Raw genomic sequence first — 25,257 nt, 5'->3', positions numbered from 1 at the left:
GGCCTCTCCCTACCGAGGGTCCCCTGCGAACCCCCCGGCCTCTCCCCAGCCCCCGGCGGCGGCTGTGACCCCCCCGCCCCGGCAGGGAGCTCCCGGGAGCCTTCCGTCAGCAGTGGGAGCAAAAACCAGAGGCCCTTAACGGATGGGCTGTAACACCCCGAGCGACAGCTTTAACGTGATAGTTCGTGGCTCTGCGCAGCGCCCAGGACTTGCTATAACACACAACTCGTTGTTAGAAGCCCGGTGGGGTTTGCCCTTCAGAAGGCGGCTGCTCCTGACAAGGCCAGGGCGGCGGGTGACGGTTCCTGCTCGCGCCTGCCCAGGCCTTTGCTAGTGACCCCTGCGCACATGCACGGCGAAAGCGAAGGGGGTTTACCTTCACTCTGGGCACCGACTGGTAGAACTAAACTGCTGGGAAAACCCCCTTTTCCCTGGCATCAGGAAGGTTGGGGTTAGCACCAGCACTGGGCTGCTCGAGTGCTCTGTGCAGGGAGGGAAACACCGAAGAGCTCACGACCTAACCTCACCTCCTGGTCTATGATTCACTCTTAAGGACTGACAATAGTGACCTCTGTCACAAGTTCTTGTCATACTTTGAACCACGCACGTGCAAGCCGCCTGCTGAACTCCAAAATGCAACACACACGGTTACAAAACAAACTTCCCTCTCAAAATCCACCCCGCAGCTTTCCCACGCTGCTCTGAAAGCACCTGCCACCGTTCGGGCTGGAAACGTGCTCAGATCCCAGACTACCGCGGGACCAATATTGTCTCTGGTTTCCACGCTGAAACCTGTTTAATCGATTTTCTTTTTCTCTTCATCTTATAGTTGTAAGCTTTTCAGAAATGTTCCCTTTTGTGCTGCCTCTGTACAGGACTAAGTACAATCAGGTCCCAATTGCTTATTGGGGCCTCTCAGCACTACAGGGAAATAATCATTAAATAAAGCGGTTTGGGGGTAAACAGCTGGCTGACACTTGGTGACAGATTAATCCTTAGACGTTTAAAACTTTGTGCTTTGCTCTAATATAAAAGTAAAGCATTGCAGATTGCCCAACTACAGCTGTCACGGAGAGAACATGCTGTGCTTGTGCAGCTGGCCTCAGGGCATCTCCACAAAATCTGCAAAATCTGGCACAGCAACCAGCTGAAAGACTCTGTAGCTTAGAGCTAAAGTTTGGATTGCAAAGAAGAGAATAGCACCAATTTCCTAATCCTGTGTAATTCTAGAATAACAAAAAGATTTCTTACTGAATGAGTTGCAGGTAGATTACTGTCATGCAGCCTTATGCATTTGTCAGGCCAAGTGTACAAGATCCTGAGGTCTTATCAGGGAATGCAAGGAGCAGCACCCTGGAGATGTTCCAGATGAAGGCAATATTGCCTAGATATAAAAAGAAAGTGAAAAGGAGAAGCACGGAGAATAGTATATTCTTCAGCTTCCTTTTCTAAAACCTGTAGAGTTTGGCTGAGCCAGCTCTATGTCAGCAGACTCTTTGCTCAGTCAGTGTTTCCTCTGAAACCAGCCCTGCAGACCACTTTCACATTTGCTTTAGATCCTGCTTCGTTGGTTTATAACCACATTAACCCACAGCCTATCGCAGTCGCTCTGGTTTCGCCTGTTTTATTTGGACTCCTGTCAGTAATCATTTACTCCAAGTGGGACTCCCAGTCCGTTTATCATTGTCGTCACGTTACAGCAGCCTAGGACAAGTGGGCAGGCTGGTGTCCAGCATAGCCTGCGTTATTCAGGAAGATACATTAAAGTGAGCACCTTCTCTTAAAGAAGGGGATTTTGCCTGAAGCCTGCCAAACGCTTTGGCTGCAGGTTTTCCTTCCAAAGAGGATGGTGGATCTGACCTGCCTATGGGGGCCAGGGCTCTATCTTTTCCATGAAGTAGCAGGGATGTAACTCTCAGCTAAAGAAGATGTAGAAGACCCACCTCTACCCCAGTGCTCAAGCTCAGTCGGTAGGAGGGAAGCAGTCCTCCTGCCATCCGTATTCCACGGCATATCCTTGGCTCGCCTCCATGGCACAGCCTGCTTGGAGAGCTCTCCTCCTGTCAGGGCTTTCCTGGGACTCATCTAACTCCTATTGCATAAACTCTGGAAGCATGTTTATAAGAGAGGATTAATTTAGGCACAGAACCTTCTCCACCCTTGACAGCAAAGGCTCAAGAGGAGCTTTCTCCATTTCCAGGTGAACAATGAACCTAGAGACTCACAGCTCCAAGTTTATGTAACAGTGAAGTTTGGGTGGCCACTGTTGTTGAGATCCCAGCGACTGCAACCATTCTTCTTTGTTTTTCTTTCCTGCCAGGCTTCTAACATCACATCTGTGGGACTCTGAAACTGGAGCTGCAGCAGCTCTCCTGCATCTGTAACTCCTGACACACACCACAGCCTCCTTCCCTGGGAGACGCTGTGCTGCGCAGTGCCAGGATAGATGGGAGGAACCAGGCAGGAGAGGGAAACAAGTGACCATCTGCCGGGCCACCCGGGCTGCCTACGCTCTTCATGTGCATGTTTCTAACAGAATGATGGTTCCTTGTTCTGAATTAAAAGCAGAATTCTTCCTGCTGTAACTTTTTCTAATAAGAAGAGCTCTCGCTTCTCTATTTCATCACAGCCATGGAAGCCACCAGACTTTTCGTGTCTACTGGACAGTGAAAAGACATCAGGCTGCCTAATCGTTTCTCCATCCTTCCTTCCCCTGTCTTCAGCTCACCCCTTTAACCATCTTTTCTTTTCTTTCTCTGAGCCTGTTTTGTCTCCTACCACGTGGTGGTGCTGCCGTTAAAAATACCACGGCGAGCACACAAACAGCAGCACCTGACCATGAGATGGACCGAGAGCTGGCCGGGGGCCAAAGCGTATAGATGGTGAAGTGTGAGTTCATGATGAGAAAACAAGAGGAGCAGCCAAATATCCTCAGATCCTGGCAGCAGCTACAGCTCAGCCTGAGCCCTGACAGAGCAGTTCGTGCTTCTGAAAAGCAGGCTTGCCGCTCTGTCTACACCGTGGCCTGAAGCTTGCTTTTCAAGAGCCCTATCAGTGACTTGTCAGGAGACCACACAGTGCTCCGAGCTGCAATAACGGGAATTAGTGATATCAACTATCAACTCTGCCGCCCAGAAGCAGCTCACAAAGGTTTCAGCCCAGCATAATCCAAATATAGGCACTCTCAGACTAACAGCTGTCACAAAACAAGTCCCAATCCAGATCTGACAACAGACAGGCCATTAATTTTAGTGAACATCTCAGAACCCTGCCGGATTGTTCAGCCTCAGTTCAAGCCACCGCAAGGGGAACACGCAAAAATGAGCACGTTAGCCTGGGCAGTGTATCCCTGAGAAAGCCAGAAAACCACAGAGCCCCAAACACAAACCAGCTCCTCAGCCACCTCAGAGTTTTTCTCTTGAATGTTAGCAAGACTCAAGAACACAGATTCCTCACCAAAGGGCTGAGAAACAAGGTAAAAGTCACTATAACTCATGTCCAATCCCTGCACGTTTATGATGGCCGATACATTCTCCCATTTCGACAGCTAGCTCCAACTCCTTGCACTCCAGATCACACATCTCCATAGTGGTTGTCTGGAGGAGAATCACTCACACCACCAAAGACCCTACAGAGCATGACTCCAAGCTCTTGGTGCACTGGGGATCAAGGACTGTTTGTATCCTCTCAGGTTCAGATATTTTTCTAAAGCAGCGGCAGGACTGCACACAGAGCCTCAGACAGGAATGACGAGGCATAACTCTGCCTCCTCCCGTAATACTTGGGTTCTCTCTAAATACCCACAGAGCACTTACTCGTATTCAGGTCCCTGCTTCCTATTTTTTTTTTTCTGTGACACCTGAAATATATTCACTAATAGCCAGGCCTGTGGTCCTTTTCAATTTCCCTTCAGCTGCCCTGAAGGGAAAATACGCTTCTCACAGCACATATCTGAGGGCAGCCAGTTTGTTTATGCCCCAGGAAGGTTTTACTGACCTTAAGAGCCTCTGAGAGACCCTTACTGGAGAGCGAGCATTGCCTGCGGATACAGGGTAGAGAAAGAGAGCAATTCTCTCATTTCCAGAAGATTTTTCTCTGCCCACAGACAATCCCTTGGGAATTAAAATGTTCTTCAGTGCCCTGAGTACCTGCCCCAAAGAGGAGGGACAGGGTTTGTCCATCAGCCAAAGCCATGCAGCAATGCCACAGTGAATGCAGTAGGAGGACAGAGTCCCATGCACGCTGTTTGCCATTCCTGCGCACTACTTATATCTGAAAAGCAACAATTTCACCCATGCAGGTCCTGGGAGACAATTTAATAAAGTTTTGAATGCTCTAGAAATCCCTCTGCCCAGGCATAGGGCAGATTCTGGGCTGACACATCACTGCAGCTGTGAAAAACAGCCTAAAAGATCCAGCTTTACTCAGGCAGCAGGGATATTTGCTTGGGCAAAGCAGAACTTGGTGAAGAAAAAAAAAATATTAAAAGAAGAGTTGACCTAGAACCCTCCTTGGGGGAAAGGGGCAGGAAATGGCCAAGTGGCCAAAGAAAATGAGGATGAACTATTGCCAGGCAGGATTTAGGGATCATTTAGACTATCTGGAGAAACAGCCAAGCCAGGCCAAGCAGGGTGATGGGGTGCAGTCAAGCCAGGCAGAGAAGTGAAGCAATCCATGAGGGTGGTTTAAGCAGGGGAACGGCCGCTGGGGCCGGGGAGGAGGCTGGGGAGCGGGTTGCAGCCAGGCTGGGTCAGGGCCAGGCAGCGACAGCCATACTCACTCAGGCACTGCAGACCACTTTTATTTCCAAGAGGCTTGGCACACAGTGAGCAGCTGGTGCAACTGGAGAAAGCCCCTGGCACAAGCTGGTGCCCATTGATCTCTTTCCACCTCTCTTTTGGCTCCTTGGTCTCTTTCTCCTTTTCTTTCTCTTTTGGCTGCTCTTTGTTCTTACCCTGGAAGGAGAGAAAAACACAGCTCTATTACAGGCCTCACACTGCCCACACATTTTATTTCCCCGCTGGCAAAAACGAGCATGTGGAAAGCTGCTGAGCAGTAAGTCCAGCAGGCACCTTTGTGCCCAAACCTTTAGGGTGGTAGGGATTTTCCCAAACACCTTCCTAAGGCTTGGCCCAGTCCCTCAGGGCTAGGTCTGTGTGTGATGAAGGGCAGGACACTGCACTGCAGCACGTGTCTGTGCCTCTGCTGGCTCTCCGTGCCACCGTGGGTCATCCAGGCAGTCACCCAGGTGAAGCGCTTCTCTCAGGGCATGCACAACTCGTGTCAAGAGAGCAAGAGAGCAGCCAGAACGTGCCCTGGAGCGAGGCTCGGCAATAACGTGGCCAGCAGGGACAGGGAAGGGATCTGAGCCCTGTGCTTGGCACTGGTGAGGCTGCACCTTGATTCCTGGGTTCAGTTTTGGGCCCCTCACCCCAGAAAGGCCACTGAATGACTCGAGCGTGGCCAGAGAAGGGCAACGGAGCTGGGGCAGGGTCTGGAGCACAGGTCTGCTGGGGAGCGGCTGGGGGAACTGGGGGGGTTCAGTCTGGAGAAGAGGAGGCTGAGGGGAGACCTCCTGGCCCTCTGCAACTCCCTGCCAGGAGGGGGCAGAGAGGGGGGATGAGTCTCTGGAGCCAAGGCCCCAGCGCCAGGCCCCGAGGGAATGGCCTCAAGCTGCCCAGGGCAGGGTCAGGCTGGCTCTGAGGAAGGATTTCTGTGCAGAAGGGGCTGTTGGGCGTTGGGATGGGCTGCCCAGGGCAGGGGGGGAGTCCCCGGGATCTCTGGAGGTGTTGAAGAGTCGGGCTGAGCCAGCGCTGAGGGATCTGGGGGAGTTGGGAAGGGTCAGGGTGAGGGTCATGGTTGGGCTGGAGGATCTCCAAGGGCTTTTCCAACCCAGATGATTCTGGGATTCTGAAGGTGGGCTGAAACTTGGGGTCACTGCCCGGTGCAATTCTGTTAGAGGTCACAGTGCCTCTGCTGATCGATATAGAGGCCCCAGCCACCCAAAAGCAATCCGACTAACTGGGGTCAGATCCCCTTTTCTTCTTGAAGAATTCAACAATTCCTTCCACAAATCCAGCATCTCTCCCTCACCTTATCCTTCTGCCAGGAGCCGGTGACGCGGCTCCGCAGGGAACTCAGACGTCGCATCACCTTTGTGCCTTTCTCTGCTTTATCGCTTTTTCCACTGTCCTCATTTCTGAAACAAGAGCAAAACCATCTTAACTAAGGGGAAGTTAACGGGCCAAACACAGTTCAGGGAGATCACTGAAGACGTTCCTCTGAAGCTCTTGACAACCTCATCTCTGAGCTTTCAATCTCCTGAAGGATTTGGCTCAGCATCAATCATGTAATTTATTAATGGGGCACTTGCAAAATAAGGAGCTGAACTTTCAAGTTATTTGTGTGAGTTCTGACTGTCTCTTGTTTTTTTCAGTTCCATGAACAATGAGGCCCCGATCCCAGCTGAACCCCTGCAGATACCAGTGTCCTGCACACAGTGTTAGCAGGGCAGTAGAGCTTAGATGAAGTGGGGCTTGAAATCAGTCTGCTCTGGGAACACAAAGCGTGTGGGTTACTGTCTGTCTCACTTACGTGTTAGACAGGAACTCAAACCAGGTGAGGTTTTGCTGGGAGGAATCGCCGCCTTCTTGCACACACGCTCTCTGCTTTGCCCTGTGCAGGGAGAAGACATCAGACACACAGGAGCAGAACTTTTAGGCCAGCAGAAAGGCTCATCTTTGGGGCAGGAACAGGTTTAGGGTTACAGAAGAGGCACGTGAAATGCTCCTTCTTGCAATTCTACCTGAGTTTCACTGGAAGAATAGAGTGGTTCTGGTACCCTGGGGCTTTGCCCCTCAGGGACCGAGTGTCATTTGCCAGGTGGGTCAATGGCAGAGCCATGACCTCCCCACCCACATCCCTCTCCCAGACACACTTACCCATGATAGTGTTTCAGCTCGTGAAGTACCTGCTGGACAATTAACCTGCCAGGGATGGGGCAAAAGAAAAGCGAGAGATTAGAAAATGTCCTTGCAAAGACATTCTGCACCCCACAAAGCATCTGGCGCTGGTTTACAACCAACTGCTCAGGTGTGCCCCAACACGGAGTGGGCTCTCCTTTCCTATTGCATCTCTAGTAGCTCAGATATACTTAAGAATCTCCAGCACCTCAAACCGGCCGGGACTGACAATACTTACACGTGGTCTGGGGACACGTGGTCCTTCTCCAGCATCTCCAGAGCAGGGGGTTCAACATCTGCAACACAAGACGCTCTCAGCAGGGATCCTGGTTTGCCTTTGCAGAGCACCATTTACAAACTACACAACTGGACCCCATTAATCTTGCTGGGCTCCCACTCTGCCTTTGGTGGGGAGGGAGAAGTGCTGGGAGCAGTTAGGGAGGGAAAGGCTGCATTGCATTTCTGTGAGGGAGGCGGAGGCTCCATCGCTTTTCTGTGTTACCCCTCCCTTCCCCAGCCTGCATTACATGAGCTTCTGAAGATCCTGCTTGCAGCTAGAGGGTAGGAGCTGATACCAGCCCAGAGACCCTTCCCATGACAGCCAGCTTCCTCTCCATTTTTTAGGCTGTGCTCTTAACAAGTCTCTACAGTTTGCTCTGGGGCAGTCCTCACAAGTGGGAGAGGTTAATGGATCCCAGCAGCACAGAGAAGGCCAAAATTAAGTTGACAGGAGCCCGGGTGCCTCTGTTTTTCTAAGGTTTTTCATCTTTCAGTGCAGAAACCAGAACCTGATAGCCTTGTCCTGGAGCCTGCTCTCTTACCGGTACGCACGGTGGGTTTATTACGGGCGTTGCTGTCAGGAGGGGCCTGGCCCTGCCCGCAGGCACATATTTGCCCCATTCTTTGGGGTGCAGGAGAAGGGGTGCATTTTTGCCCAGGCAGATGAAGCAGTGCCCTTTGTTCCTGTGAAACCACCTTTGTTTTTTGTGAGTAGGGACTGACCAGTGCACCAGTCACAGAGAGGTTCTATGGCAGTGTGTCACTGGGGATGGGCCCATGCTTAGACTACACTGTTAGCCAGGATCAAAGTCAGCTTGACTTAATTTTAGAATCTCCTGGGACCATGTAGAAGGGAAGGGCAGAGGATGTCTAGACTTGCTGAGGCTACATCTTCAGCTTTTTATCTTCTTAATGACAAAGACCTTGAACTTGCTTAGTGCCACATATAGTCTATACCAACCTTCCATGGCTGGCAGAGAAGTGTCGAAGCTGAAAGGGATCTGAGGGGAGGCAACCGTCTCACAGGCTGATGGGACAGACTTTGACCTCACTCTCTTCCCGCTGCTGCCACATTCCTGGAGAAGTAAAAAGTCGTGCACATCTTTGGTCTTTTGTGCCCGAGGGGAGTCTCTGTCGGGGCACAGCATGGCTGGCAAGGGGTGAGGCAGGGAATTTCCATTTTAGTGCCAGTGATCACCCCTGCCTTGTGCAGCCACCTACCCTGCGTGCCCACCCCGGGAGCCCCAGGGTTGATACCTGTGGTATGTCAAAACACAGGATTACATCAAGACCCAAGATATCACCGGGAACAGGCTGACTCCTCACCCTTTCCCTCTCTTGTTTTGTCAAGGCCCAGCTGTTTGTTGGCTCCAGGTGTAGGCTCCAGGGAGCCTGGAGCAAATGACACTTGGCTGAAACCTTCTTAGGCACTTCTCACTTTTATAGGACGCGTAGCACCGTGATGGAATTGTTCTTTTAATATTAATTGAATCCAAAGATATTCCCCAGAGGAAAGCAGTGTGAAAGGGGGGGATGATGATGGTGTCAACCACCTGACAGAGGAGTAGAGAGAAGATGGAGCCAGACTCTTCTTAGAGGTGCACAGTGACAAGAGGCAACAGGCCCACATTGCAGCAAGGAAAATTCCAGCTAGATATATGGGAAAAGAGAGCTGGGCATGAGCCAGCTCCCAGGGCCTTTATCCTGCATGTCCTGGAGCAGAAAAAGCCCATCCTTGCTGAGATCCCTGCAGATCTCCCGGTGTACCTGGTTGTGACGATCTGATGAAACCACAGTTAATGTCTCAACCATCTGGTAAAGAACTTTGGCAAAGGAAATGGTTTTTATGGGGACACCAGGGCTGTGCAGGTAATGGCAGGGAGGTGGGGCAAGAGGAGGGGGTCCTGCGGAGGTGGGATCACACTTTTTGGAGGCTGAACTGCCCTATCTTGAGTGACTCTGTGAAGAGCCAATAGAGAAGGTGTTTTCATAAAAAGTCAAACAATGGTCACACCTGCAGGGAGGGAGGGAGGAAATCCCCACCGACCCCTGCGCCCACCGACTCATTTTCCAGAAGGAAATCTGAAGGTACAAACTGCGCATGTACCAAAAGCAAGGAGAATTCTAGAAACATAAACTGTATGTGATGCCCAATTAGCCTAATGAGTCCAGATGTCCACCTGGAGGCGGGGTAAGGAATTAAAAAAGGACACAAGTCAAAGCCTGGGGTGGCTGCGCCTCTGCAGAACTGGACCCCTGGGCTGGCTGGACCAACGATGGAACCAGGACTGGTGAAATCTTCCTTTTTGTCTGTCTTTCTCTCTTGTCCTCTCTTCCCTTCTTATTCAGCATGCCCGCATATAAGGCAAGGCCTGTTTGGGTATGTTTAAGGTTGTGTGGGTACGTTTAAGGCTTGTTGGGGTATGTTACAAGATCTGCCATTAGTCAGTGTAAATTTAATGCCTGTTGCGGAAGATGCAAAGATTATTGACAAAGTTTCACGCCAATTATCTGTTGTGAGCAAATAGAAATTGAGTTGTGCTAATTGGAGAATCCTTGGTGTTGTTTCACCTTAACCCTGACCCGGGAATCGGTGAATCTGAGTCATCGTCCCAAGAAACTGGGACATGTCACTGGTTCAGCGGTGGCCTGGAAGAAGCCCAGCCTGCAGCTGACCCCACGTGTGCTGCCTCCCACTCCCCGGCTTGCCCTGCTGCCCCTGTGCACCCAGCCCTTGCACACTCACCGCCTCCTCCAAGCCAGGGCTGAGCGTGAGGCTCGGGCACAACGGCTCTATCTCCACTTTGATCACCATGCCACCCCCTCCACCGCTCCAGGTTTCCAGTTCCCCTTTGGGCAGCTGAAGGGCCACGCGAGGCTGCGGGCAGGCCTGGCTCCCCTTCTCCACATCCTCCTGCTCTGGGTCACTGCCCATCTCTGTGGCGTCCAGGCTGAACCTAATTCAAGGAAGAGGAACAAGCTGGTTTGGTTTAGCAGACCCGTCCCATTGTGCCAGGCACGGCACAGCCCCTGCAACGTCCTGGCCTTGGGCGGCCAGTCCTAAAGAGCTCGTGCAACTGGGACAAGGAGGGTGACCACAGCAGGCACATGGAAAAGGAAATGCCAGGAAACGTCAGCCTGGACACCAAGTCCTGAGCTTGTTAAAAACAGTTTCTCTGGCTGCCATCAGCGAGTTCGCGAGCTCCTTGGTCACCCGGGGTGTTTAGTGCCAGATGGCTCTCACTGATCTTTTAGCAACCCCTGAGACTGAGCAGCCACCCAGACAGCAGCCTGCCTCGCCGGCGTGAGAGCTGCTGCCCTGTTAGCCGCAGTGCCAGGAAGGTCCCTCTGGGCATTTAGAAATGGCAGATGTTGTCATTTATCGAATCATCACTGTGGCATCATGTCATAAATCCTGCTCCTGCTGGGACCCAGCTTCGAGGAAGAAAAAAGAAATCCTCTTCTGGGAACTGAGGGATGGACCAGCTCTCCCAGTGCTGACCAGCTCCCCCAGTGCCCCACAGTTTCCTGAACACCAAGTACTGTTTGCAGTGCCAACAACAGAGGAGCAAAATGATGGATAGGACTCAGTGGAAAATCTTAGTCTCTGCATGGGTTCTGTATGCAGATCACTGTCACTTCATTCCTGCTGCCAGAGACAGGCTTCAGGAAATTTTTGCTTAGGGGACAGCGGGGTGTATTCCCCTTCCCTGGCCATGTGCTCGCACATGCTTAATCACCCAGCGAGGGACTGAACGAGCCCCTGCCACCGCCAGCCGCTCTGCGCTCGTGTGCCTGTTACACAGAATAAACTGTGAATGATCCCCGGCCCGTGGAACAACAATAGGTCTGAGAACCAAAGTCTGGGCTTGATAAAGAACTGCCAAGATTTCAGGCTGAGATAATTTTAGGGTACCTTATAAGGAGGAGAGATAAAAATAGTTCTTGCTGGCTTGCATCTCCCTCCCCGTCATCCAGGAGATCAATACATTTGTCAGCAGGGAAAGCATGCCTGTAGGAACCTGGAGCCCAAGGCGTCCATGTGGCGGGAGCACAGGACAGGAATTCCAGGCCTGGAAACCCCTCCCAGCCAGAGCTCAGCATCGTGCTAGAAAATACACTCTCTGCAGCCGTGGGGAGGACAGAGGGCTGGAGGACACAGGCCTCACCAAACCGACACTCAGGCAAGAAGAAAAAGGATTTGACAGAGCTCTCTCAATCCCTCTGGGGTGGGCAAAGCTGCCTTTGAGCCAGAGCGTGGAGGCCATTAGGGCAGCTGATACGTTTCCAAGTTTCCTCTAGACAGAAACGAGCTCTCCCTGGATGAGAACTCCTGGCTCCAAGACTGGGAGAAGAGGGTCTTCCTACCGCCAAGGAGACATTAAAGCCCCTTGCTGTCCTAGCATCTGTTCCTCCACACCCCACCCAACATGAGCAGCGGGCGTCCAGCTGCTTTGGCAGATGCTGATGCGGGAGGGGAGACCACCCGGCAGCTCAGGGCAGCGCGATCGCTCCGGCCTCACTCACCATCACTGCACCAGATACATCAGACATTGCTCACAGCCCTGCTGTACCTGCGCTTGCAGTCCACGGGTGATAAGGGGCTCTCCCAGCTGTGCCTCCGAGAGGTGGACATAGATCTCACCAGCGTGGGGAAGGACTCCTTGGCTTCCTGCAGGTCCAGCTCTTTGTCTGCCTCTGCAGGACACTCAGAAGTGCTGGTACCATCTTCTGGCACCGCTGCACAGGAGCAAACGGGGCCTTTGTTCAGAAAACGGCAGTCGGCCTCGCCGTAACGTATGGAGCAGGAAACAGGATTGGAAAAAGCAACATCCACAGACATTTTGCTCAGAGCCCCCGGTCTCTCTTCCAATAAGCGAATGGCAGACACAGCCTGGGTTGCTTGTTCTGGCTGCGCTGCCGGCTCTGGCGCTGCTTTGGCAATTGGTGGGCTCAGGAGTCCCAGATCCCTGTAATACTCCGTGCCGTGGAGAGCAGAGTCTGAGAGGAGATCCTCCGTGCTGCTGTGCGAGTCCGCCGCGGGGACATCCAGCTCTGTGGAAGACGAGTCCTCCTGCAACAGCAGCGACAGCTCAGCCTGAGCGCACAAACCCTGTCCGAGGGCTCTGCACCCGTCCTGCGAAGGGGACACCTCCCGCGCAGAGCCGGAGCTGCTGTTCTGTCCCTTCTCACGGCAAACAGCCCACCTGCAGCCACCAGGACCAGGCCTGCAGCTGGGTTTCTCAAGCCAGACTTTCTAATAGTCGTGCTCTCTTACTGCACCTTGCAGCCAGACCAGCCCCAGCCCCAAAGCTCGGCTTGCTAAGGGGCCAGACCAGCCCCAGCCCCAAAGCTCGGCTTGTTAAAGTGCCAGACAAGCCCCAGCCCCAAAGCTTGGCTTGTTAAAGTGCCAGACCAGCCCCAGCCCCAAAGCTTGGCTTGTTAAAGTGCCAGACCAGCCCCAGCCCCATGGCTTGTTAAAGTGCCAGACCAGCCCCAGCCCCAAAGCTCGTCTTGCTAAGGTGCCAGACCAGCCCCAGCCCCAAAGCTCGGCCTGCTAAGGTGTCCATGGAGATTGTCTCTAGTCTCTGAGGTCTCCCCGTGCCTTATTCCCCCTAACAGCAATGCAAACACATAGGTATGATTTTTCCCAGCAGCAGAAGCAATATAACCTTGTATTCCTTGATAATCTGGGTCAGTACCCCTTTCCCCGTTCTTACTCCACCACGGAACCCTCTGGACACGGTGCTGACCACCCGGTTTGCTGAGGCTGGCTGCTGCCTCGCACGGTGGTAGCAGAAGGAAAGAGGACACTTGCCTTTTCTTCAGCCATGCTGGTGCAGAAGGTGTCATCCTCAGCGATCAGGGATGGGAGGAAGGTTTTGGGGTCGGGGTACTCCAAAGCAGGGGTGCTGTGGTCAGGGAATTCCCGTAAGCAGGGCTTGCAGTCGGAGCCTGCGAGACAGAGAAGGTCACAGCAGGTAAGCAGATGGCCAGGATGGATGGAGAATCCGTCACACACAGACAGGTGACATCAGGCAGCACCAAAATGCTCCACGGGGCCCTCTGCTCCCTCACCCCTTGCAGACAAGCACCGCCAGGCAGTCTCGGGACCTCGGCAGCCCTGATCCTGTGGGAACCTGCTGCAGGGATTCCCTAACAGCAGAAACCCCATCCCTTGCTTGAGCCACAGCATGTGCAAGGGCAGAGACCAGGCTTGCCCCGTCCCAGCCAGACCCTCGTAGGATGCCCTGTGCAGCAGAGGCTGTTTCCATGGTAAAACAGAAGAGTTAAACACATTTTGATGGCTGTTATTGACATTGTGGACCTTTAGAGCAAAAATCTGTCAGTAAAAATACTGACAGTGATTTTATTTTCATCCGTAAGGAATAAAGGATGCCACTGGGAGGCCAAGTTGGAGGCACGTTGGTGACTCCAGACAGCACTGAATATGCAGAGCGATAGCAGGAGCATGTAATTCTCCCCGTGCTGGGTGTCTCGTGTGGATTTTCCCCACGCAGAAGCGCTAAGTGAGTGTGAACCTAAGTGTGTGTACACCACCCGATAACTCATTGAGAAACAAAAAACAAGGTCTGGACGAGCTTCGTGGTACAACCGATCGTCCAGCTGACTGAAGCACATTCCTATGCAACGAGACACACTGTAAACCTTAGCCATGCCCTGTAAACCATCGCGTGACTCATGGAGGTCTTTTATTCCTTTGAGATACATACAGCTGAGGGGAATGGAAAAAAGCCAGGCTGTTGGCCGAAACACCGTGGTGGATCTCTGAAGATCTCTGAAGGGAACAATAGCAAGAGACCGTAAGCGGCCGTAACGATCCAATGGGAAAAAATGGCAAGAAACTGCTCGAAACCCATCGTACTCCAGGAGAGCCAAGTATAAAAACATTCAGATGAGGAAGATATTGTTAAAAAACACACTCTTGGAGACCTCGCATCCTGCTGTGAGTTTTAATGCTACGTGATGCAGCCAGGAATTGCGGGACGCCGACTAGAGAAAGGCAGCGAATGGGAGGGAGAGTCTGGGGGTTTGTTCCTTGGATCCCGCTGCACACTGCAGATACCAGATTTTCTGTTTTAAGGAGTGTTTGGTGTGTTTAAATGTGTGTGGTAAATTGAAATGAAGGTCTACAAATAATATAGAAAGACGGCATTCTGTGAAGACACCAGTTTAATTAAGGGTTTTCGAACTGTAAGAGCAGGGAAAATTTGAAACAGACTTTCTAGCAAAGTTGTAGGATTTACTTCACAAGACATTTTTAATTGATAGACGAATTCCTACTCAGGATGTCCTTGAGCCACATCTATAATGCTCTATCTGTAAAACTGGCAGAGTTTAGTGAGCTCTTGAACATAACCTTTTGCTTTCCTCAGGTGCACCTGGGTTGCCTCTATTCAGCTTGTAAGCCAAAATCAACGTTTTGGAGTGAAAACACATTTGAAGCAGTGCAGGTTTTGGTGCGAGTTTGTAGGAAACAGCAACCAAAGGTGTCAGTGGGCAGTAAAAGCCACTGAACCCTCAAAACAGGTTGGGATGAAGGTTAAGGTAGAACAGACCTAAGGGGAGCAATCAGGTAGTGGGGAAGGGCCATGGGGGACCAGGACAAATGTTTTTTCCCCTCATACAAGTCCAAAGAAGGAAGAAAAAAGGAGATTCCCTGCTTTTGCCATCTCTTGCAGCAGCGAACTGCCCGCAGGGAAAGCAGCAGAGCTCCGAGAGGCAGCAGGGATGTCGCCGCAGGAGCTGATGGGTGCTGTGGCCTGATGGAGGTTGAACCCTGGCCCGCAGGTTTAGTTAAAACAAAGAGGTTTTTTTCCTCCCAAGCAGGGTCCGGCTGTCCTGCCAAAGCTACTCTGGGCCTGCACCAGGCTCCAGGCTGCAGCTCTGAAGTGGATCCCTGGCACAGAGTCAGCTCCTCGGAGGCCTGGAAAATATTCCCTGTGCTCTGCCTGTGCCCCGCAGGGCTCAGGATTTGGCCAAGACATGGGCTGCGGTCAACAGACCCTCTCCAGGCCCGCCCGAACGACTTCTATCCTCCTCGGGGAGTTCAGATGAGCAGGTGATAAGTCAGGGTGGCAGTGAACCTCTGGTGCGGGGCAGCAGCACATGGTGTGTGGGGCTGCGGCCGTGGGGAGCCCGTCACAGGGAACGTGTGAGCGCGGGGCACGACACAGGGCTCCCCGCATCGAACGCCTCCGGCGCTGGATGTGGCCTGGCACCCCGTACAGAGCAGAGCTGTGGGGATAACTTGGGCAAGGGGGGCTGCTGGAGGGGGTTACGGGGGGAAAAACCCACTTTCGGGCACCACGGTCTGGTGTGGTGAGCAAGGAAGGGCCAGCGGGGAGCATGCACAGGAGGGAGACTGTTCCGGGGGGCTGTGAACGTCCCTATCCCCACGATTGAGGTAGTCACTCAGGTATCAGCAAGCACGGGCGGCTCTGGAGCCCCTCGAGGCTCCTGGGCTCGGGGCTGGAGCCTGTTTGGAAGGAGCCGTGCTCCGTCTGGCTGCGGCGCGGTGTAGGGGGACGGGGCACCTTGGCTCCCCGGGCGCCGGCAGACAGCAGCGTTCACCTTTACTCGACTGGAGCTGGAAGTGGGATGACAAAATGACACTTTCAAGAACATAGGCTGTTTGCTTTAGGAGAACGTTCAGCAGATTAGGTAGTGCAGTTGCTTAATTTGCCTCTGGCCAGGAACCATAAAAGGTTATTGCTGCGGGGAGCAGCCCCACCAGAGGAATTCCCAGGGCAGAGCTGGGGAGGAAGCCTCGCCGGGCTGGGCAGGGCCCTGCACACCAGTGGGGCTCTGCTGCGCTTTGCCAGAGCTGCCTGGCAGGCAAAACGTGGCCACTCCAGGCTTCTGTGCGGGGAGGACGGAAGGAGGGACAGGCGCCCACTGCACGTGACAGTCTGGGACAGTCTCGGGGGTTTTGATGCCATGGGGACAGTGGGATCAGCCAGCGGAGCCGGTTTGTCTCAAGAAAGAAAACTCCGTGCTGCTGCAACTGCGGGCAAGGCTGCGGGGAGCCCAACAAAGGTTTTAATGCTTCCAATTCAGGCCTACGGTCAAAATTTCCTTCCTGAAACGGCCTCTGCTGAGTCCCCTCGGGCGGGCTGGTCACTGGAGACGCACCCACAAGTGTCAGAGCGGGAGAGAAGCCTCTGCCAGCCCGCCCCGGTGCTCGGCGCAGGACGTGCAGGTCCCCGAGTGACCCCGGAGCCGGGCTGGCGCTGGCGGGGGGAAACCTCAGCGAGCTGCGAGCTCTCGCCATGCGGATCACATCCTCCAAGCATCGAAACACTCTCCGCATTTCCACCGGGGAAAGGCACTGGGCGGTTCTGCGAAGTGAAACAATCCCAGGAGGAAGGAAAGACCAGAGTGCCTGGGCATTTCCCAGCAATCACGGGCAGAGACTGTTGGGAAACCACAGAGAGCAGCACGGACAAGAAACTAAAATTATTCTATCTCCTCCTGGCTCTGCACCAGCTGCCCTTCGCGTACAGCCAGGTGGGACGGCCGGAGCTATAGGGTAAAACCTCTGTAAAGCAAGTGCTGAACTCGCTGTGCCAAAATGGGATGAAGCGCAGTCCTTCGCCTGGTCTGGGCCCCACATCGTCGGCCGCTGGCAGCGGTGGGGATTGGCTCAGGCTGGAGGAGGGGAGAAGATAAGCCGTCCAACACTAACGCACTGTACAGCGAGCTGCTGCCTTATCGCTGCGTTTGGGGCCTGGGTTTTGGGCATGAAGAGCTGGAGGAGCGGGGAACCAGCACACCCCGCAGCTGAGGGGTCTCGGTGGGGCAAAGAGGTGTTTGCAACCCTCTGATCCTCTCCCAGTCGCAAGAAGGAGTCACTGAGCAGCTTCCCGCAGCGGCTGCCGGGCGCCAAGGGAAGGTCCCACGTGGGCCAGCGAGTGCCACGGCGCAGGCAGCCGGTGCCAGGAGAGGAGCTGAGTGAGACCCGAATGTTTTGTGCCCACAGCACAAGCCCCAGAGGGACAAACTGCTCCGCAAGCACGTGCTGGGGGCAGAGGGCTCCACCCGAGACTCTCCAAGGCAGTCGGTGCTTGTGAGCGCTGTGAGGCTGCGGGATTTATTGGAGAAATGAGCCCACCTGAGCCTTCCCAGGGAGCCCATAACCGCCCCGGCAGGCACGGCACTGGGGAGGCTGGAGCGGGGTGTCCTGGCTGGGGCTCGGGGAAGCTGCTTGGGGCTCACCACAGATCCGAGCCTGTGTGACCCTGCCTCCTGCTCTGAATTAACCTTCCTTTGGCCGTTCAGTTGGGATCTTGGTCTCCTGCACATCCACATCGGAAGAGAACTGGGTGGGTGAGGGATTAATGAGGGAGAAAAAGTATCAAGAGCTCTAATGCCACAGATAAAGGTACCCAAAAGCATCAGCCTGAAGACAGTGTTTGCAGGCAAGGGCAGCAGTGCCCAGCAAATGTCCTGCTTCCCAGGGCTCTCCCTTCCCTCCTTCCAAGTCACAGCACCGCCTGCAGGAATGAGGCCAGTTCACACAACTGCTGGCCTTTTCTGTCCCTGCCGCCGGACACCGTGAAGCCCAGACGGTGCCACACAAACCGCCACGGCTCCGACTGTGCCCTGAGCACGGGGGCTCTGCTCGTCAGCCCTCTCTGAGAGACTGGAGGAGTCTTTTCCCCAGCATCTGCTCAAACACCAAACTCTCGACACAAGGCTCAGCCCTCGCCGGGCAGGAGTGCAGAGACAGCTGTCTGCAAACACCGGGACCTCCAGCTCACCGCCAGCAACGAAACACATTTATTACAAAACCAGAAGGCTGAGATTTAACCCATTACCCAGCTCTGAAAAGCATTTATGTGCCTCGAAAAGAAGACGAAACGGAAGGAAAAGCGTTAACCAACGCTTAGGCAGTGTTCCCTGCAGAGAGGAGCGGGGTGCACCCAACACCAAGCTCTGCCCGGGGACCCCAACCTCTCCCGCAGCAGCCCAGCTCCCCACACACGGCTCCGGCCGCTCCCCCCGCACACAAGGCTGTTTGTTACCTCGCTTAAAGGACCATCTCTTCTTCCAGCGCTTGGAAAACGATGGCCAGGAGTGGTTGAGCAGCGAGTCTGACATTGGGGAGCTCTGCGAGCCCCGTGCGAGGTACAACCCCGAGCAGGAGACGACAGCCCGGAGCACGGCAGAGCTCGGCGCGCTCTAAGGCAGCACTGCAGGCTGCAGCCCAGGGGCTGCCAAGGGGGGAGTGGAGAAGCCAAGTGTTTTGTCAGAAGTATCAGCTGATGGAAGTTGTAGCCAGAGAGAAATTCCTGGTCTCTGGCGTTCCCACCTGTGTGACGGGTCAGTGACTTCCTACAGCAGGGCCCAGGGATTAGTGGCCCCGCAGCACACACAAGCCCCTGAAGGCTGCTGGAGGCTTGCAGATAGAAACAGAAAGCAACACATCATAACCCCCTTCCCCTCCCTGCTCCATTCGTGACTATCAGCTGTCAGCCTGACAACCGCCACCTTCAAGGCAGTTCTGCAGGGGCAGAACCTTCACCTGGGTAAGGGTCACCTTCACCGCGGGCGCAGGGGAAGAGTTAAGACCACAGGCTTGATATTTGCACCTTTGGCACCGTTTTCAAGTGCCGTGGCAGAGCCTCCGCGAGGGAAGGCAGGACACCCTCTCTGCAACACCAGCATCACCGTGCAGCTCGCAGCAGGTCCCATCCCCCAGCACGGCTCTTGCCCCAAGCCCCTCGCAGCGCTCCCAGGCAGGGAGGCAGGTGGGAGCTGTCTCAGCTGTCTCCAACCTGCCCCAGGAGACCAAAACCCCACCCTGAGGTCTCCAAGCCCGCTGCTCCCGACTGGCACCAGCCCCGCAGCCCAGGCTGGCTCCACACTTTGCTCCCAACCCCTCGATTAGGCTCATGAAGCTGAGTTTTACGCCTGTGCAGCTGCTGGACTCCTGAGCTAGGCTGAACCTTGTCCCCGCTGTCCAGCTCACGCTTGTGGCCTCGCCGAGCGGAGCCCAGGCAGTTTGGGCACGGCCACAGGCACCTCCACGACGTGGAGCCCACACTGGGCTGCTGTTACGCAACAGCAGATGGCAAAGGACATTTCCCTCGCCTGGCCACAAACCCCAAAACATCATCTGGCCCAACACAACCCTGCCCACATCCCCTCTGCCGCGATCTCCCCGACAACACGGGTGCCCAGCCCTGGGGTGGGCACTTTGTAGGGGGATCTGGGGGAACAAGCCAGCTGTGGGCAGTGCTAAGGTGTCCTGGGAAACCTTCAGCTGTGGCACAGCAGCAGCAGGAGCCAGAGGCAGCGCCCGGAGGGTGTTCAGGCACCCCAGCACTGCCCCGGAGCCATCCACGGGGACACGCGGGGGCTTAAACCCCGACCTCGTCTCCCCCTCTTCCCTCACAGCAGAGCGAAGCTCCGTGTAGGCTGAGGGTCCCCAGCCCACGTGTTGCCTTCAAGCACATGCAGGGGGGAGGCTGAACAAAACCCAGTACCTTGGACTTTTGGCTTCAAGCTGCTTCCTCCCAAGGCCCTGAGGAAGATGAGCGACAAACCTGTTGTCAGGGGATGGAGCTTGTGTGGAGAGCGACTTACCCTGAGGGCTGGAGGCATCTCTGGCGGGTTTCCCGTGCACGCTTGCACCTGACAGCCCCGGCTGCTCCTCCAGCTGCTGGAGCAAAGCGAGAAGCGGAGGCTCATCGGGGAAGCAGCAGCCGTGCGGCTGATTTGCTCACGGGGGCCTCTGGCTCAACCATCTCACCGCTTCCCCTTTCTGATGGCACAAACAAACCTGCCTCTCCCATGCTGCAGGTCCTTCGACAGCGGCCCCGGGGCTGCCCCGACGCTTGTTCCCACCCGGGGCGGGGTTGGGGCTCTGGGATGCTCCAGCAGAATCACCCAGGGGGGGTGTGGGGGGGGTTTGCACCCCGAAGTGCCCGATGCAGGGGCCTGGAGAGCCACTGAGCCAGCGATGGCTGCAAGGACAGCAACTGCCACAAACTGCTTCCTGTTCCGTTCAGAGAAAAACCGCCCGGGGTGTGCGGCGGGCGCCTGGCACTCACGGGCAGAGCCCGCAGGCTCGTTGCGCCACCGGCCATCAGGCTCCTGCCAGGGGCAGCGAGGCCTCGCACAGGGCTCCTGCTAGCGAGTCCCTTGTCTTTGCTGCCGGGGGTTGACCTTGGGCAGCAGCAGAGGCCTCCAACGGTCTCAGCCTTACCCGGGGTGAAGCGATAGCAAAGCACAGAACCGCCTGTGCCGGCCACAGTCACCCGGGCAGGTGAGTGGGGTGATGGCCCTGCCCTGGCCACGTGTGGTCCGGCAGGCAGAGCCCCGCCACGGCCCGGGCTCAGGTTTTTCAGCACAACCGTTTGCTCCTTCCCAACAAGCCCCAGCACAGGCTCCTCATCCCACTGCCCCGAGCACACACCAGCCCCAGCCAAGCCCTAATCGGAACAAGATCCGCTCACACTCCAATTACTCAGAGACCGCAGCCTTGGCAGCACTTGGAATAGCAATTACCCCGTGCTCCAGGAAACCACAAGAGCAAAGAGGAATTACGGTTTAATTTCTCTGAAGTCCACAAGAGCTTGATTAGTATCAGAGATCAGGGCTGCTCCTAAATACCAGCTGCTCCAGCTGATGGGTTGGTGAGTTGTTCCCAGCCCGAATGAGGATGAGATCTGCTCCTCCTGCCCCAGCCTGACAGGGTTTGGGGGTCACCGAAGGGGAGCGGCGCGGGCTGCCAGGGAGAGCGATGAGGGGTAACGGCACCGAGCTGCCACAGCCTCCCCCCAGCATCCCAGAGAGCCCAGCAGGCAGCAAACCTCCCGTGGCAGCAAGTTCAAGTTTGTGGCTTTGATTAATTTTACATTTTAGGATCCCCAGAGAACAAGCCTGTGCCAGAAGAGGCAACTCCAAAACGTCTTAAAATACCGGTTTGTGTCTCATCATCCCCTCAACTCTGGCTGGGCTCAGGAAAGGGCCAGCGGGGCTCCTCGGGTGCCCGGCCCAGGCGTGGGGTGGTGGGCAGAGCTGGGCCAGCTCCCCTCGCCTTGGCCAGTCCCACGTTCAGAGGCACTAGATGGCATCAGCACCGCACGCTTTCTGTTCACCCAGCTACACCTCCTCGCTCCCATCCCAGCCCTGGGCTGGGGAAAGTTGGGGAATTTGTCAGGGATGGGGGTGAGGAGAGCACTGAGGATTCACCTCGACCCCTTCGAGGAAGAGGCGCTTTTTGCAGAAGGAAAATCGTGCTACTCGCTTTTATAATAATTAATTGCGTGTGTGTCAGCCGATATCCCTGGCTCCTGGCGAGGGGCAAGGTGGAGAGCAGAGCTCCACGTGGGTCCAGGGCAGCCCCAAACCGCACGTTCGGGTCGGGTGGGAAAAGCCCATGGCCAGGGCCGAGGTGCGAGGAGCTCAGGGCTACAGCTGGGCTGTTGGCGGCGGGGCTGGGCAAGTCGTGCTGCGCCTGGACAGAGATGTGGGGAAGGGAATATTAAAGCACTAAAGTTATGAATTCCCCCAGCTGCACCCTCCCGCCCCGCTGTCAGCCCCTGCCAGGAGCCCGTGTTGGCAGCAGCTCGGGCTCACGCGGGCGGTGGCGAGCCCAAGGCCACGAGCAAGAAGGCAACGCGGGGATTTTGCTGACTGGAAGGGAAGCAGGATATCTTAACCGAGAGGCTAAATACAGCAAGCAGAAAAATAGCAACAGCGAGTCCCCACCTCGGCGGTGCAGCTGATCAGGAAGGAAATCTCGCCTCTGGTGAAAGAAACTTAAGATTTAAGTGAGAAAGATTTTACACTTCCAGAGCGGCGAGAGGGCTCCCGCTGCAAACCTGGTTACTCAGCGGCCGGACAGGGATGAAACACAGCCTCAGATTTTTAAATTTAAAAAAAACCCCAAACCTGCCTACAGGGAGGGAAGCCTGGGTCCACGCATGTGGAAATAACAGAATTCCAGTACAGAGAAGGAAGAAAAAAAATCCCTTTACCAACGTTTACCCGATGGCATCAGGCTGCCGAGAACCCCACGGTGAGGACACAGCCAAGCCATCAGGCAGAGGAGTTCAGCTGGCTGCAGACCACAAGCCTGTAATTGGCAGATCTGTATTTTTTTTTTTTATATTTTTTATTTTTTTTCTTAACACCATTCATTTTGCAACTGAAAGTATTGCTTATTCCACGACACGAATTCAGTGCTTTCTCTGTGGTAAAGCAGCATCCAGTCGCTGCACAGACAGCAGACACAAAATGAACAGTTATTCTTGGATAATTTATTCAGAAATTTAATATAAACAGTTAATTGTTCAATATTCTGAACACACAGCAAGATTTTTTTTTTCTTTGTTAATATTCAAAGATATTTTCTGTACATGTCACTGCTTGGCTCTTATATACGAAAACATTGAAAAAATAAATCGAGGGGGAAAGTTTTTTTTTTTTTTTTTTTTCTTCCTTTAAAAAAAATCATGGCACATTTGATCCTTTATTTCAAACAAGAGGTATCTGCAATACTATTCGCATTCTGGAACCTTAGATATGCAGAGAGAAAGGTGGGAGCAGCAAGATTAAACAGGAAAAAAAGAAAAAAAAAAGACTTCACAGAACATCACCTAACCTGTAACTGAGTCTAGTTTATTTAAGGCCAAGCAGAAAGCATTTGCTTCTGGCTGTGTTTGACAAAGCCGATGTCCAGCACCCCCATCCAGGCAGGTCTTCAAACACAAACCGCTGTGTTGATGCTCCGGGAATAAAATCATTTCCCAAACTGAAGGAGAAGGTGGTACTTCTCCTTTTTAAACAGCGTTCTATCTTTTCAGATTTAGGAGTGGCCTCTCTAAAATTCTCCCTCAGTTTTCATGGGGCTTGATTATAGGAGAAGTATTTGGAAACTGGACGCTGCTGGGAGAATCTGGGTTAGCGGGAGTTTTGGTGTAGAGTTCAGCTCGAATCTCTCAGGCAATTAGTCCTGAGCTTGAGCTTTACTGGTGATGCTGGGGCTCAGCTAAGCGAGCACGTCTGTGCCCACGTTTAAACTCTGCTGATGGTTCCTCTATAGCTGCCAGAACTGCCCCAGTTCCTCCCAGCTGGCGACACCCTGCTCCTACAGGGACATTCTGGACTGAGAAAAAGCTGCTATTTAGGTACCAGCAGTTGGAACCCTGGACTCAGAACAAAGCACCTACCAGAAAAGAGAATTTCTTACCGATTGCAAATCTGTTGGCAAAAAAAATAACGACGCTGTGGGAGTTAATACTAACTTTATTATACAATATTTAAAAAGTCATTTCTCTACCTGTCCCCCTTATAGCTTGCATTGTGCTGCAGTTAATTTGCTGAAACTGCAAGAATAAGTGCTTACTTCAGAGAAGGACAAGCAATTTCATTGTAAAAAGAAATACACATTTAACGACAGCAGATTTGCTAGAAACGGGAGCTTCAGAATTGCTTTTGAAGAGTCGGGTTCCTCCAAAAGTCAATTGTACGATTGGCTTCACTCTTGCGATGCTCGTGACAAGGCCAAGCCACGACAGGACAGGTTGAACATGTTAATGCTCTTACACCAACGCTCACAGACAGAATCCAAGCGGAGTTAACACAGAGCCAAGCAGAAGGTAATAAAAAGGCCAAATTCAATGAAGCTCATACAAATACCAAACTAATCTTATTCTGAATGTCACGTATTTCTGAAGAAACTATTGATTCCAAATCCATTCAACAGCTCCTCTCCCTGGACCACGTGCACAGGAAACTACGAGGGGCATCGTCGGGGAAAGGGGTTCCCAGGAGCCTTCCCAAGGCGGGGGGCAGCTTCGAGGGAGGCTGGGACACAGCGAGAGGGTCACAGGGATGATCTGCAGTTTCTTGCTCACTCCAGGCTCTGAACCGATCTCACAACGGATCACGGGAGCACCTAACACAGCCTTGAGAGTAAGGTTTTTTATGGCACGAAGATATTTTACTTTCTGACTTGTAAAACGAAGTTCCAGTCTTGGTATCGGGAATCACCGCTGGCAGTGAAGGGCCCAGAATACCTTGGGGTCCAGCTTCGTGTCACAGCAACATGAAGAGGGAACTCGACTGCTCCCTCCCTCCCTCCCCTAAAGCAGAGGCTCACGAAGAACCCCCCCCAGCACCCTTTTTGCTCCTGTCTTTTTCCCATTTGCCTTCATCATACTTAGGTCAGTAACACAGTAAGAGACTCTGAGGTTTTTCCGAAGAGATACCAACGTTATACGCAACATACTAAAATTAAGCAAAGTGTCCCATCACTATAATACAAATTTAGGAGAAAATGAGATACACTACCCATAAATTAAGAGTACCCTTTAGCAACCTAAGAGCAGCCTCTTCCATACCAACACAGCTGCTTCACGATCAACAGAAAATATCCTCCTTGCAGCGTGGTCTAGTTCCCACCACCTTTCCCAAGCCAGTGCTGGCATGGTTTATGTTACTAGCTCTTCTATTTTACAACACAATAAGAGTATTTACAAGAAGCCAAGCAAGACACGTTTCTAACCTAGCAGCCCAAGCTCTGCGATGCTGAGCTGTACTGCAAGAGAAGTACCAGATTTGCAAGAGGCGTTCAGGAAGTGGCAATTGAATTTAACGTGCAAACGTTTCTGAGAAACCTCTCCGGTCTCACACGCTTCAAATATTTGCTCAGTGAAAGCACAGCAGAGCCCAGACAGCTGTTGTGTGCCCCTCCCGCTCCAACAGCTTTAGAGACGGCGAAGCTGCGGGTCATTGCTGAACCCTCCCTGTCCCCAGACCGTGCACGGGAGGCTACGGCAGCTCCGGAACGGGTCGGAGTCTGCCCAGCTGCCCTGGGCTGTGAGTGGGAAGTTCTCTGCCCACTAAGGGCAGGATCCAACCCTCCAGCAACTACTGCCTCAAGAAAAGGAAGGAAGAGCTTCCCGGTGGTGGCTGCCCTCCTCCAGCCATGCTCCCTGCCGCCCTGCGCCATCGCCTGCCTCCTCCTCACGGGCAGCAG

General features: G+C 53.8%; 1 protein-coding gene across 1 annotated transcript in view; it reads right to left on the bottom strand.

Annotated features, from left to right (window-relative positions):
* Window positions 1–25,257, bottom strand: part of INSR (insulin receptor) — a 109,882-nt gene that overhangs the window by 31,924 nt on the left and 52,701 nt on the right. Inside the window, exons 1-10 of the mRNA XM_026865088.1 lie at window positions 18,290–18,365; window positions 13,060–13,196; window positions 11,816–12,315; window positions 9,988–10,198; window positions 8,203–8,317; window positions 7,201–7,258; window positions 6,942–6,986; window positions 6,595–6,675; window positions 6,094–6,199; window positions 4,781–4,955 (exon numbers count right to left, since the gene is read on the bottom strand). Of these exons, the coding sequence (XP_026720889.1) occupies window positions 4,781–4,955; window positions 6,094–6,199; window positions 6,595–6,675; window positions 6,942–6,986; window positions 7,201–7,258; window positions 8,203–8,317; window positions 9,988–10,198; window positions 11,816–12,315; window positions 13,060–13,196; window positions 18,290–18,365 (1,504 nt within the window). Of the gene's footprint in view, window positions 1–4,780; window positions 4,956–6,093; window positions 6,200–6,594; window positions 6,676–6,941; window positions 6,987–7,200; window positions 7,259–8,202; window positions 8,318–9,987; window positions 10,199–11,815; window positions 12,316–13,059; window positions 13,197–18,289 lie in introns of the transcript that reaches the window.

The sequence above is a fragment of the Athene cunicularia genome, assembly GCF_003259725.1.
Source record: "Athene cunicularia isolate RWA chromosome 28 unlocalized genomic scaffold, athCun1 chr28_part1, whole genome shotgun sequence".
NCBI lineage: Eukaryota > Metazoa > Chordata > Aves > Strigiformes > Strigidae > Athene > Athene cunicularia.
This window is presented reverse-complemented; position numbering and strand designations above follow the sequence as displayed.